The sequence below is a fragment of the Watersipora subatra genome, chromosome 10 (genome assembly GCF_963576615.1).
Source record: "Watersipora subatra chromosome 10, tzWatSuba1.1, whole genome shotgun sequence".
Classification (NCBI taxonomy): Eukaryota; Metazoa; Bryozoa; class Gymnolaemata; order Cheilostomatida; family Watersiporidae; genus Watersipora; species Watersipora subatra.
In genome coordinates this window covers 58,350,985-58,363,815 of record NC_088717.1, presented here as the reverse complement: position 1 = coordinate 58,363,815, position 12,831 = coordinate 58,350,985, and the positions used below count along the sequence as shown (strand labels likewise).

Sequence of the window (12,831 nt, the reverse complement as noted above, 5' to 3'; positions counted from 1 at the left end):
TATTATTAGAACAGCTGGACAACAATACAGACTCAAAGTCATGGCTTACTGTCATTAGAGGCATAACCTTATTAACTAGCTTTGTGGAGTTTTCCATTGGCAATTTGCCAGGCTACTAGCTTGAAAGGTACAGTTGTTTGACAAAGTTTTTAAACCTTCACAGTTGTTTTTATTTTTCTCTTAATTTATTTCAACTACACGACACACTTCTCTCATGATATGCACTTTGAAAGTTATAATGGCAAATGTTGTTATATGTTAAATACAAATCAATTTTCTGTCCAAAGACTTTTCTATTACACGGGCAACGCCGGGTGGCACAGCTAGTATACATATATATATATATATATCATACAATAATATTGAGCCTTTAGCTTTATAAAGTAATTTTATAGCTTGTACATTATACATTTTAGTCATTCTACCTGAAGATTGCAACGCGATTGCATGAAACTAATAGTAGTAATGATTTTAACCTGTAGTTTTTAATAAACTTTATATATATATATATGCCTATATATACAGTATAATACTTGTTTATAGTACTATAGTTTTGCGTGAGACACGTCTAAAGCAATCTATCTAAAAACCATCACTTAAGCTTTTTTTCTTAGAATTGATCAGGACACTAAAAAGGTCTGTTGTTTCTTGGTAATTTTAAAGGTTGACTTGCAACAAAATTCACATTACAGTTATTTGGTATCAAAAGATTCACCATGTCTTACTCTGTTGTGTTGTAAGTGCCAAATATGTGGAAATGTGGTTACAAGCCCTTAAAAGCTCAAAAACGAAAAGCCGCCTTAGATTGGAATCTCTTTATTTCGATGATGTAACCACGAAATTTGGTTATCGTCTTGTCACGTATGTTCTCATGTGAATTGAAAGGCCAATACAAAGCTCAATATAAAACTTATTGTAGTACTAGTTCATGACAAACACTTCGAGTTTTACTGAAGACCCCGTATCAAATATAGATGCTCGCTACTTTACAGTTTTGTTTCGGCCTGGTCTAATCGGCAAGTCGTAATCTGATCATGTGACCCAATACTTCGCAAATAGTTTCTACAGCACTTTTCGATTATCACAAGTGACCAACAGGTTCGTCATGATTATCAGACAATGATATGTACTCCTTCAAGCTAAGGCTAAAAAATTAAACGAATTTCACAAATATTCGAAGTATATTTGTGAAAGTATTTCGACGAATAAGGTTGCAAGAAAGTGTAAACAGAAACCATCTCTCACAACTACATCACATTTGAGCCGTTTTGGAAAGGGAATCCAAACTACGGCAGTCTTGTGTGGCTGCAATTTCCTGTTCGTTTTTGAGCTTTTAAGAGCTTGTAATCACTTTTCCACATATTTTGCACCTACAACACAACAGAGTAAGACATAGTGAATCTTTTCATATCAAATAACGGTAATGTGAATTTGGTTGCAAGTCAACCTTTAAAACTGATACGAATGACCACTGCTGATGTTTTCATGGTTTTAATGCAAGATTTTTACTACATATACATCTACACACCAATTAAAAAAGTAGAACAAAAAATAGCAGATGCTTGATCTAATAAGCATCTGTTGCACGCATAACATGTATAGCGGATGTAATACAAATGCATATATGTATACCATAACTAATTCATATATGGTAGTTAAATAGAACAATTGATTGTTGTAAGGCTTTAGGAAACATCAACAGAGAATTAATGTGTGACGGCCAAGGGCCTTGTTGAGATTTGTAGCAAAGGCTTGCCAAGAGAAGAAGTGGTGGTCATGCTCGAGGTCTGAATACACAAGGCTCTTGAGGGTAGCTGCCGTATATGAATATCAGTATTCTATGTATAATTTGACCACAAGTTGGAATAGTTTATTATTTAACTGGAGCGATGGTTATTCGCCCAAACTTGAGCCAAGTGACTTTTAATTTGTCCCCATGATCATATCATAGCATGACTAACTGCGCTGATTATAGAAGGCTCTTTCAAGCTTCCATGAATATGCCAGGGCAACCCGGTAATCTAGGCTCAGTAATCGGGCCTCAGCTGATAGGAGGCTACCAGCATAACAGTGCAACCCTTAATTGACGCATTCTTCAAAGATTGTTTAGGGAAAATGAGTTATTTCATTAAAATAAGACAGCCTGACACTGCATTATAGCTTACACAAACACACCTGTTTACAAGTAAATTCATGAAAGCGGGCTCAGAATTGATTGACTAATGGCCGTAAATGAAAGTTCGAGGTCAGCAATACAGTTAATTTTTAAACAAACATTTATTGCAGCAATAAAAACATTACGCAAAACAATAAAACAACAACATTTTTTGCTACTGCGCCACCAATCTTCCTTATCAGCTACTTTTGGACTACCATAAGCCTGGGCTATCAGGTCTGTGTGGAATTTTAGCACCTCACAGCTAGTATTCGTCTTAGCTAGTAACAAATGTCAGTTCAGCCGCTCCCTACCAGCTTTCTACTAGTTACCATTTTAGGAAATGTCATTTCAGTCAAACGCTGATATTTTCTCAGCTGACGGAGTGCCTTTGCCATGTCTAGCTACAACATCTGCAAGTACTATTTCATTCGATATAACAATGTCCAAAATGTAGACATAATCAGATGACATCCTGTCAGGCAAGGGCGCTCTCACCACTCTATGGAGTCCAGTAGGTAATCCATGAGCTTCATCTCTGGAAGTGCTGTCCATCTTCACCGATGATGATTCCTTGGGTTTGCTCGACTCGCATTGTCATGCAGACCTCTTAGCTGCAGTGTGAAATCACTTTGCCCTTGTTAGGGCGACCAACACATAAAAAGATTGGCCTGTAGCCTTAGCGACTGAAAATCTTCAGTATATAGTTGATGGAGGGCCAAGACTTCCTGTTAGAGTTTCCTGTAGGCAAAATGTTACCTGTGTAACTGCTGTCTGGATATAACTAGGTTCAGCCTTGTAATGGAGCTTAAAGAGTTGCTCAGATGGTTCTTTGTTTTATCATTGAATTCGTTATTATTATTTTGCTAGCTTTTTATTTGTTTTTATTGTATTTATATGGTTAATCTATAGATATGTATAGTATATGTAGTATATAGTTTATGTTAATCTATAGATATGTATAGTATATGTAGTATATAGTATATGTTAATCTATAGATATGTGTAGTATATGTAGTATATAGTTTATGTTAATTTATAGATATGTATAGTATATGTAGTATATATTATATGTTAATCTATAGATATGTATAGTATATGTAGTATATAGTATATGTTAATCTATAGATATGTATAGTATATGTAGTATATAATATATGTTAATCTATAGATATGTATAGTATATGTAGTATATAGTATATGTTAATCTATAGATATGTGCTTACTTTTTGTTGATTAGTTGAAGCCCTGCTAGATCTTTTGTTCATCAGTAAAGATCTGCATCTTTACTGATGAACACATATCTAAGAGTGAGAGATGTTGTTTAAGCTTACTTTGCCAATATCTTTGGCAAGATGAACCGATTGAAAATGCTGATGCATAGGCACGCAAGGATGCAATCCAGCATTCATCAACACATCTGAAAGGCTGCTGGCAGCGAGAGAGAGAGTTACATTCTGATTAATAAAGGTAGAAGTCAAGTACAGTCAAACATGGATAACTCGTCCACGGATAGCTCGAACACATGGTTAATTTGAACATTTCCTTTGGTCCGTTCCCACGTAATGATAAATTGCTATAGATAACTCGAACTCAACACTGTTAATTCGAACTGTTTTTTTGCCCAACGGCTACCAAAACGGTTGTTATCGCTTTAGAAAATCACTTTATTCAAAGCCATAGAGGTAAACTTCATCTTTTCGTAATTCATAAGCGTCGTTATTACCACCATCGGCAAAATATTTTTGTCAACGACTTTTCTAAAGGTTTGGTGAAATTTGATTTATACTGCTATAAGATGAATAGCACGAGCTAGCCAGGTCACGCGCGCAAGGATTTTCGCCACGCACATACAAAACAAAAATTGCATGTTGTTTTTGTTTTGTATGTGCGTGGCGAAAATCCTTGAGTGCCTGACCCGGCTAGCCCGTGATGAATAGTTTTCCGACGTTGATTCCGTGTTGAATCAACGTCGGAATGTTGAATGCTTAAAACGTCTTAAAATTGTTTTTATTAAACGTATACGTTGTCTTAGCTAAAAAAACTATTCATCGTTTGACCTAAACACAGAATACGTGTGTACATTCAATAAGTATCTATTAAAAAAACGTGAGTGATATACAATGTACCGTTAAACCTCGTAAAACTTTTAATTGAACTGCCTCGGAGTGTTGCTCTTAACGAATCCCAGGTAAAGTAAGATAATCTTTGCATAAACTTAAAAAAAAAACGGCAAAATTGATCGTGGGTAAAACCCCAAAAGAAAAAAATGTCTTTTCTTTTGAGCATTTCAACAACGATCAAGTTTTGCCAATGTCAATCTGAAAAACGTCCTGGCAATAACATCACCTCAAACAACAAACCAATCTCAAGTGATAGAAAAATCTCTATACTTTTTCATAAAAACGTTTTAAACTTTACATTAGAAGCATTTAATTTGAAACAAGCCATTTGTGCTTTTGATTTATATTATAGTTTGTATATGTACATGTATCTACTAATAAATAAGTAAATATATGGACTTGTGACAGTGCTCTGATAACTTGAACGCTCTGATAATTCGAACACTTTTGCTCGGTCCCTTGAAGTTCGAGTTATCATTGTTTGACTGTATTTCTCCCTTCTAAATCAACTTAAAGAAACAAGGCAGATATGTTCATGGATACGAAAAAATCATCGAAAGTGGCTGGTCAACCTTGTAAAGGAGTTTGATAGACATACAGCTGATGATGCTCAGTATGTACTGCTGAGTTTCACATTTATATGATACACAGAAAGTTACTGAATAACTCGTTAAGAGCTTTGGCAAACTGCCATATAATACTACTTAACATTGTTTCAGTAGAGACTGGAAGTGATTTTGTTATTTGTTTATGCATACTTCTGTTCACCGTGTTCGTTATCACAAAGAACATCTACAGAACTCTTTTGTTGCTGGAGCATGGCATCAGCTGTAGCTTAACCATAGATATATATACCTATGATATATATAGGTATATATGATATATATATATATGATATATATACCTATAGATATATATATAGGTATATATATCTATGAGCCTAACACTCGCGGACCCATTGACATTCTTACAAAACTCAAGCATTGACTCACTGTATATTAAATTTCCATAGATATAAATATTACTACGCTTTTAGTTTAATCTATGCGCTAAGAATAAATAACACAACGTAACAGCTCATACTACTTAGTGTTGTACTACTTACTACTAATCAGTGCTACTGGTTACTATAGATATAGTAACCAGTAGCACTAATTATTATTATACTTCTTTACAAAATAAAAAAAATATTATTCTCATTGTTTAAAATGTCATGAGGCATTCATATTATGGAGGCGTCATAAAAATTATTTTCAGTCTCATTATAAAAATATCAATAATAACTGATCTATAGAAGCAGCTGAGAGATTCCTATGAAAGCATAAAAACAACAAACATGACATTCTTGTAAGCGCAAGGTTGTCAGTGTTAATTGCTTGCACGTTTGCTGAGGTAAGTGACTTAACAGAACTCAATTGTTGGAGTCATTTTCCAAATTGGAAGAACATCGGTATGAGCTTTAGCAGTTTAGTGGTGAAACCTCTGTTATGACAGATTTATTGTCCTTCCTATGTGGCGAGGAGAAATGGATTTGACACCAAAGAGCATCTCGCCTTCACCTGCAGCGATATAGTCACATTTCCTGTTGTAACATGTGGAGGGATAATCCCAGAGCCGCTGTGATAAAGTGAGATAAACCAATCCAGCCAACAGAATAACGCAAATAGAAGGAATACTCCTGGAGGCTCCATTGCATAGGCCTGTTTGACAACTAGAGGCTGCATTGCATAGGTCTGTTTGGCAACTACATGTTTTCGCGTCGAGTTGATCATAGCTGGTATCAATGCAGCTTTCTTTGACACTCTCAAGCAGTCCGCAGTCTCTGCAATAAAACAGGACATGCCCCATAATGCCAAGCTGGTCAAGTTCACCAAGTTTACAAAAACATAGGTTAATCTCAAAAATCGGCAAATATTCAAATGTACTTAAAATTCCACCCAACATTGTGTGACCAGATAGCTTATGATTGGCTAGTTGTAATGGCTTGGTGAGAACTCATTCGAAAGAGACTGCATTAAGTGTGGATAGTGCAGAGCAAGTGTTAAAAGTTGCATATGTCAGTAGGAGTGAGCTATGAGACTAGCTATGGCGCCTTACAGTGCCTTGTGTTGCGTGTTCACAACTCGAGTTGTACAACTCGAGTTGCACAACTCGAGTTGTGAACACGCAACGCGACTTTTCAAAAGTAAGGTGCAATATATCGGTATTACGGTAGCATAACCGTAGATCTGGTTATATTAACAATGGTACATCAATAGGCACCCGTTAGCTAATAGAAATTAAACTGTATGTACTGTAAAACTAGAGCTAATAGCGAATTATACTAAGCTGAGTTTGCAACTCGAGTTGTACAACTCGAGTTGCACAACTCGAGTCGTACAACTCGAGTTGTGAACACGCAACGCGAGGCACTGTAAGGCGCCATAGACTAGCAGTATAGAACGTGGCTAGTATTAGGAATTAGGAATGTGGAATTCCAATTAGGAAAGTGATATCTGGGAAAGTTCTTATCAAACTAATTATTTAACTGGTCTAGTCTTTTAGCTTCTATAAATGAACATGTTTATAGTCAATTTTGTTAAGATGAAATGATGAACAAGTTGTTTACCAACACTCAGTTAACTCCAAATAGTGAAACTCCTTTAATTAAAACCTGAAACCCCACATTGAGCTCCGGGTAGATCATATGACTCGGTGTAAAAATAAACACAAATATGACATGTCCATAAAAACCTCTTGGCCTGGTAACCAAACGCAAACGCTACACAGCTGCCCTACATCTCTGCTCTCTACGGCAATAGAGGGTAAAGACCTAGGGCTACATAAGATGGATGACTATTGGTACTAACCGTCATTGAAAAAGTAGAATATGGTGGACTATTCAATACGTACTCATCTAGCATATCTGAGTGATAAAGGAGCCTTTCTGGCAGTCAGAATTTATCAAGGCCCATCGAGCTAGGCTCTATACATGTACCATGTTAAGGCCTTAACACGCTAAGGCCTTAACATTAAGGCTCTTAACTGTGCTACCTTGTTATAGCCAAAAAGCCAGCTGAAAAACTAATGCTAGTCATCCGCAGTTGCTGCCCTTACCTGCCCAGAAATATCTTTTTTCCATGTTCCCTCATGACCACTTTGAGGCACACAGATGTGAGATTTTCGACTTGTTTACATTCTTCTACCCTGACCTGCAGACAATGTCAAATCATCCTCTAAGATTACACCATAATCCATAAAGATAATAAATTCATACATACCTAATATATCTATAGATAGGTATAGTAGATAGGTATAGATATAGGTATAGATAGGTATAATAAATCTATAGATATAATAAATCCATAGATATAATAAGCCCATAGATATAATAAATCCATAGATGTAATAAATCCATAGATATAATGAGCCCATAGATATAATAGGTTTATTATATCTCTGGATGACACAATTCATATGCTGCCTAAGTCAGCTCGAATTACGACATTAAATCAATTTTTATTATATTATACGTTTATTTTTGTTTCCGTTATCTGACTCTAGCATCTCAAATACGATGTACTATTTAATTAAGTAGGTCTATGCCTTTAACCACATTCATTGATCTTTAGCTTTTTATTGCTCAGGTTTGCAGCTTCCTTCTGCTGTTAGCATGAACTTGCTTACAGACCAATAAGCTGTGTGACACCATTTGCTGGGGCCGTTTGAGAGTATTTTGACAGATCTGTGCCACGAGCCGGGTGTGTGTCAGGTGACAGCAAATGCCAGGTGTGTGTAACTCTAATTAATAGTCATCTTCAGGCAACTTTCACAGCTTTACATATGAGAAAATAATTAGCGTGGTGCTAATTATTGTCACTACTATTCTTTGGTGGTCTACTCTACTAGTGGTCTATTCTCTACTTCTCCATGGTGTGATTCTCCATTCTTATCGGTGTTCATTATGTCTCAACAAGCTGTATAGTTACAGGTAACTGCGCCTTGATGCTAAATCAAACAATTGTTTTACAGGTGCTGTTTACTATAACCCAGGCAACAAATCTACCCATAATTCCTAATGAAGAGCAGCTTCACTGTGTACTAGACAATAGCCATATATATGCCACAGTGCGTCGTAGTGAGTCGTGTGTAATAAGTATAGCCATATATATGCCACAGTGCGTCGTAGTGAGTCATGTGTAATAAGTATAGCCATATATATGCCACAGTGCGTCGTAGTGAGTCGTGTGTAATAAGTATGAGCACAATCATTCCATGATGATGAGAGATGGTCGAGAAGGGCAGTTGGTGCTTGGCTGCAACTCATCCATCGGCCATTACTAATAAAGAAATTGAAGTTGGACTCCTGTATGAGACAATCTTTTTTCTTAACGTTCTTAGCATGGCCTCAGGCAGACGGACGAAGAACATCGCTCTCATTATAGCAAATATTGGTCTTTTGAACTGTCCAATCGTATATGTCCAATTGTATATATTGTCCAATCGTATGCCAGACTCAACCATTTGTATTCGCTTAGTGGTAGTCTTTAAAAAATTTCGTATCATTGCTATATAAGATAACTAGCGGAATGCTCGGCGTTGCAGAGTATTAAAACAGCTTATAAACAGTGGTAGATAATGCAGTTGCCTGCCACTCGCCATTAGCCTGGCATATTGCCAATGACTAATTTGAGTAAGCTATTTTACCTATTGTTAAACTTACTAATAAGAGCCGTGAGAGCAAGCTTAAGTTGCATCGCGTAATACAGAACCTATGTCTATTTTAACCAACATAACAGCTCATATCACATCATGCAATGCATCTTGTGTAGGTTAATTGGTAAGATATTTGCCAGGCATATCGGAAGCTCTGAGTTTAAATCTGGCTTAAAGCAGATACTTTATTCCAACATTTTAATAGCTATAGCTGGACACACAAACTTTGAGATTTATATATGCAGGTAAAAGGTAGTGTAATGTAATATGATGTAATATAATATTGAATGCCATACAATATAACATGATTAACAGTATTTGTAAGTGAACTTTTGAGCTGAAAATTTAGGAATTATTTCCGAATCTTTAAAAAAAATTGTGGTAATGCCAGTCTTTTGGCGCAATGTTTATTTTATGAATTTTTTTATTGTTTTATGACAGATTTTTTATTGATCTGTTCTAAATAAGTTTTAATATTTAGTCGCTAATGCTGCCATATTTTAGAATACTATTCTAAAATGTCACAGCTTCTTCAAAATTAGTGGTCATACAATTTAACAAAATTGGTAGGCAAAATGGTAAACACATAATGTCAACCCTTTTTGTCACAAGGTTATTCCTACAATTCTCTAAAACTTGTACTCACTTTCCATCAGGCGTTGAGTCACTTGAGAAACTGTTAGTTTGTAAGCTAAACTCACCTGCTGGTCATTGTCAGGGCTGAGACCTCTATCTGTCCAGCACGAGTCATCTTCAGACGTCGCCTTACACACCCAGCACTGTAGGCCAGTTGCAACTATAAAAGAGGAGTTATAGCTGCAAACTTGTCTTTTTTAAAGCTAAAATTGAGTTAGTACTTAAAGTAGATGTTGAGCTCGCATATTATTCACTGTAGGTTATATTCTCCTCTCCGCTATATGTTCTGTGATTATATAATATATATCATAACATATTGCTATATGACACAGTGCAGGTATGATGACAAGTGTAGTCATTATGGAACAAATACCCTTTATTGCTATCATATTATTAGACGGCCTTATCTTGGTCAAAATATATCTCATTGTTGCAGAGCAGTAGTAGCCATCTACCAAAACACTATGAGTCTAGTTCATGTTTTTAAGCATGACATCATTTCATCTTCCTCTGTTACATCTGTTCCTCTGTTCCTCTAGTTATACATGAATTGCTCTACCATTTTTTGCAAAAACCTATGATTTTTGTGAAATTGATTGTTCAATTATTAATCTATACACATGTACATAAACAGTGTTTATGTACATGTGTATAGATTTGTCATCTGTTCGGATGCCTGCCTGTCCAGCTATAGCTACTAAAATCTTAGAATTGAAAGCTCGCTGCCGTCGATTTTGAACCCATAGTGATTGTAACCACAAGTTTCACATCATTGTACTTAACCCCTGAGCTATACGGTCCTTAGCAATCCATCACTCTTATTATATACTATATACCCTTTTCTCGACATTAAATATTAGTATTAATTAAAGCTCTATCAACTCTATCAACTCTATGAAACGCGATGCTTTTTCGTGTTTTTATGAACTTCTATTTTTGGTTTTTTGAAAGGTTCAATTGCTAAATTGCGGTCAAGGCTAATGCTTTTCATTCAGGCAATTGTATTATCTCGAGTAAAAATAGCCAATACATTCTCTCTTCGTTCGGTCAGACAAAGTATCAGACAAAGACAGGCCGATATCTCATTTTTACATCTGTACCAGTATTGAGAAGTACCAACATCATCATGTTCAAAGTTTTGATGGATAGCTTCTGCTGGAAAAGCAACCTTTTTTAAACACACACACTTCTAGGCACGAATTGTTATTATATATTGAAGACTTTTGATTGAAGGCTGTTGTTCCGCGTGTTTGCTGAATTTAGAATACTTTTCTGACAAGGAAGATTATGATAGACTTGGAAGCCTATGTTTCTATATTTGCTACGTTATGTTATATTCTACTAGTTGAATGCCCGGCTTTGCCCGAGTAATAAAAGTCTTTGCACAGAAAGATTATTTTTATTTAACATATAACAACAGTTACCATTCTAACTTTCAAACTTCATATCATGAAAAAAGTGTTTTGTGCAGTTTAAATAAATTAAGAAAAAAAGTAAAAGAAATGTAAAGGTTTTCAAACTTTGTCAAACAACCGTAACTTTCAAACTTTATATCACGAGTAACATGTTTTGAGCAAGTCAAATAGATTAAGAAACAAAATAAACCAACTATAAAAGTGTTTTAACGGAAATGTGAAATAATTAGCAAGTAATAGCTAAATTAAGTCTGTTTTGCTACAATTCCAATAAAAATGATTTGGTAATGATATAATTGGTACGGACTAAAAAAACAAAAGAAAAAACCTCAATATGTTGAATTAAACGACCTGCTAGCTTACCTTGAACAAGAGCAAGACCTGTCATTAGAAGAAAGTGAAATCTGATGATACGCATGCTGATAGGTGCTAATCCGCTTGAGTGTCACCCGCTTGCCCTGTCAGCTCAAGTATCACTATGACAATAATTATGCTAGATGAATTGGCAGCCAGTCGAGCATCGGAGGAATCATAAATTAATTGATCCTAGTTATTCCTTGCTCCGGAGGAACATTAGTCAGCCTTTTCCTTTCCTCTCACACCTATAGCATGTGCTTTCTAGTGCAGTTTAGGCATTTTGGCAAGGGCAAAAATATATTTGCATGTGCCAGTTCATCAAACACTCATAAAGCAGCTATCGGCAGGTGTCGGCAGGTGTCAGCTCTAATATACCAATAAATGAACAATTTGTTCTGCTAGAACAAAACAATTCGCCAATTTTTTTACTGAAAGCTAATAATAGAAAAGCGCGATGGAGATTATACCTTTTGTTTGAATTTTGTTTCATGTTCATCATGCAGACTGAGATATATTCTATTAGTAACTACGTATTCTATTAGTAACTACGTATTCTATTAGTAACTACGTATTCTATTAGTAACTACGTATTCTATTAGTAACTACACTGGCACTGGAGTTAGCAAGCAATAGACATGGAGATATGCCAGCTGTGTATGACTCTGGGGCAAACAAGCAATAGACATAGAGATATGCCGAACAGTGAATGACACTGGAGTAAACAAGCAACAGACATAGAGATATGCCGAACAGTAAAAGACACTGGAATAAACAAACAATAGACATACAGATAAAGAAAATACTTTACAAAGTTAATTATAATTGAGAGATCTGTTGACCGGATAGATTGATTTATCACCTATTTAACTATTGATCTGCAACTGACTCAAACCAATTAATGATATGTTACTTTTTCTTATAACTAGCTTATTCAACGTTTCTTCTCTTCTACACATTGTATATGTGCAATCTAAGTTCATGTAACATCAGGACATTTTATAAAAATATAGTGACTCAAAAACTCCTTAATACAAAAAGAATCTACATAACCAAAATAAAAATGAGGATGACTTACTTGATAAAATCAAATTATTTCCAACTTTATAAAATCAGTTTGACTAAGCTTTTCAGTTGGAATAGTTTACTAAAATTATTTTGGACTTGAATTATATATCTTGCTGCTAATTCTTGCAACTGTAAAACTATGAAGGCGTTTTATAGTAACTGGAAACAAAAGTGGGAGTACTTAAATTTGACTTATGATCAACCTCAGATATTACGTCAACCTTAAGCACCTAATTGTTTTAACATATAAATCAATTTTTAGCATGCCATGTCGACAGTTTTGTAAATCAGTACTTACCTGTATGTACCTGTATGTATGCTGTTCACCTTCTCATAGCTGACTATTTAATACATATGTTCAACTGATATGAAACAGTGCTTTAATT

The 12,831-nt window shown here is 35.4% G+C and overlaps 1 protein-coding gene across 1 annotated transcript; it reads right to left on the bottom strand.

Annotated features, from left to right (window-relative positions):
* Nucleotides 1-5,358: 5,358 nt before the first annotated feature.
* On the bottom strand, nt 5,359-11,493 carry LOC137406545 (uncharacterized). The gene is made up of 4 exons (XM_068093143.1): nt 11,387-11,493; nt 9,674-9,768; nt 7,374-7,468; nt 5,359-6,099 (listed from the first exon to the last, which is right to left on the bottom strand). The coding sequence occupies exons 1-4, from the start codon at nt 11,439-11,441 to the stop codon at nt 5,763-5,765; spliced, it is 582 nt and encodes a 193-aa protein (XP_067949244.1). The 5' UTR covers nt 11,442-11,493; the 3' UTR covers nt 5,359-5,762.
* Between the last annotated feature and the right edge of the window lie 1,338 nt (nt 11,494-12,831).

Excerpts from the sequence above, each read along its gene's own strand:
- LOC137406545 (XM_068093143.1), bottom strand. The coding sequence starts at position 11,441 with ATGCGTATCATCAGATTTCACTTTCTTCTAATGACAGGTCTTGCTCTT. Across the intron at positions 9,769-11,386 it reads AGGTCTTGCTCTTGTTCAAG|TTGCAACTGGCCTACAGTGC; the intron begins GTAAGCTAGCAG and ends CCTCTTTTATAG. Across the intron at positions 7,469-9,673 it reads GCCCTGACAATGACCAGCAG|GTCAGGGTAGAAGAATGTAA; the intron begins GTGAGTTTAGCT and ends CATTGTCTGCAG.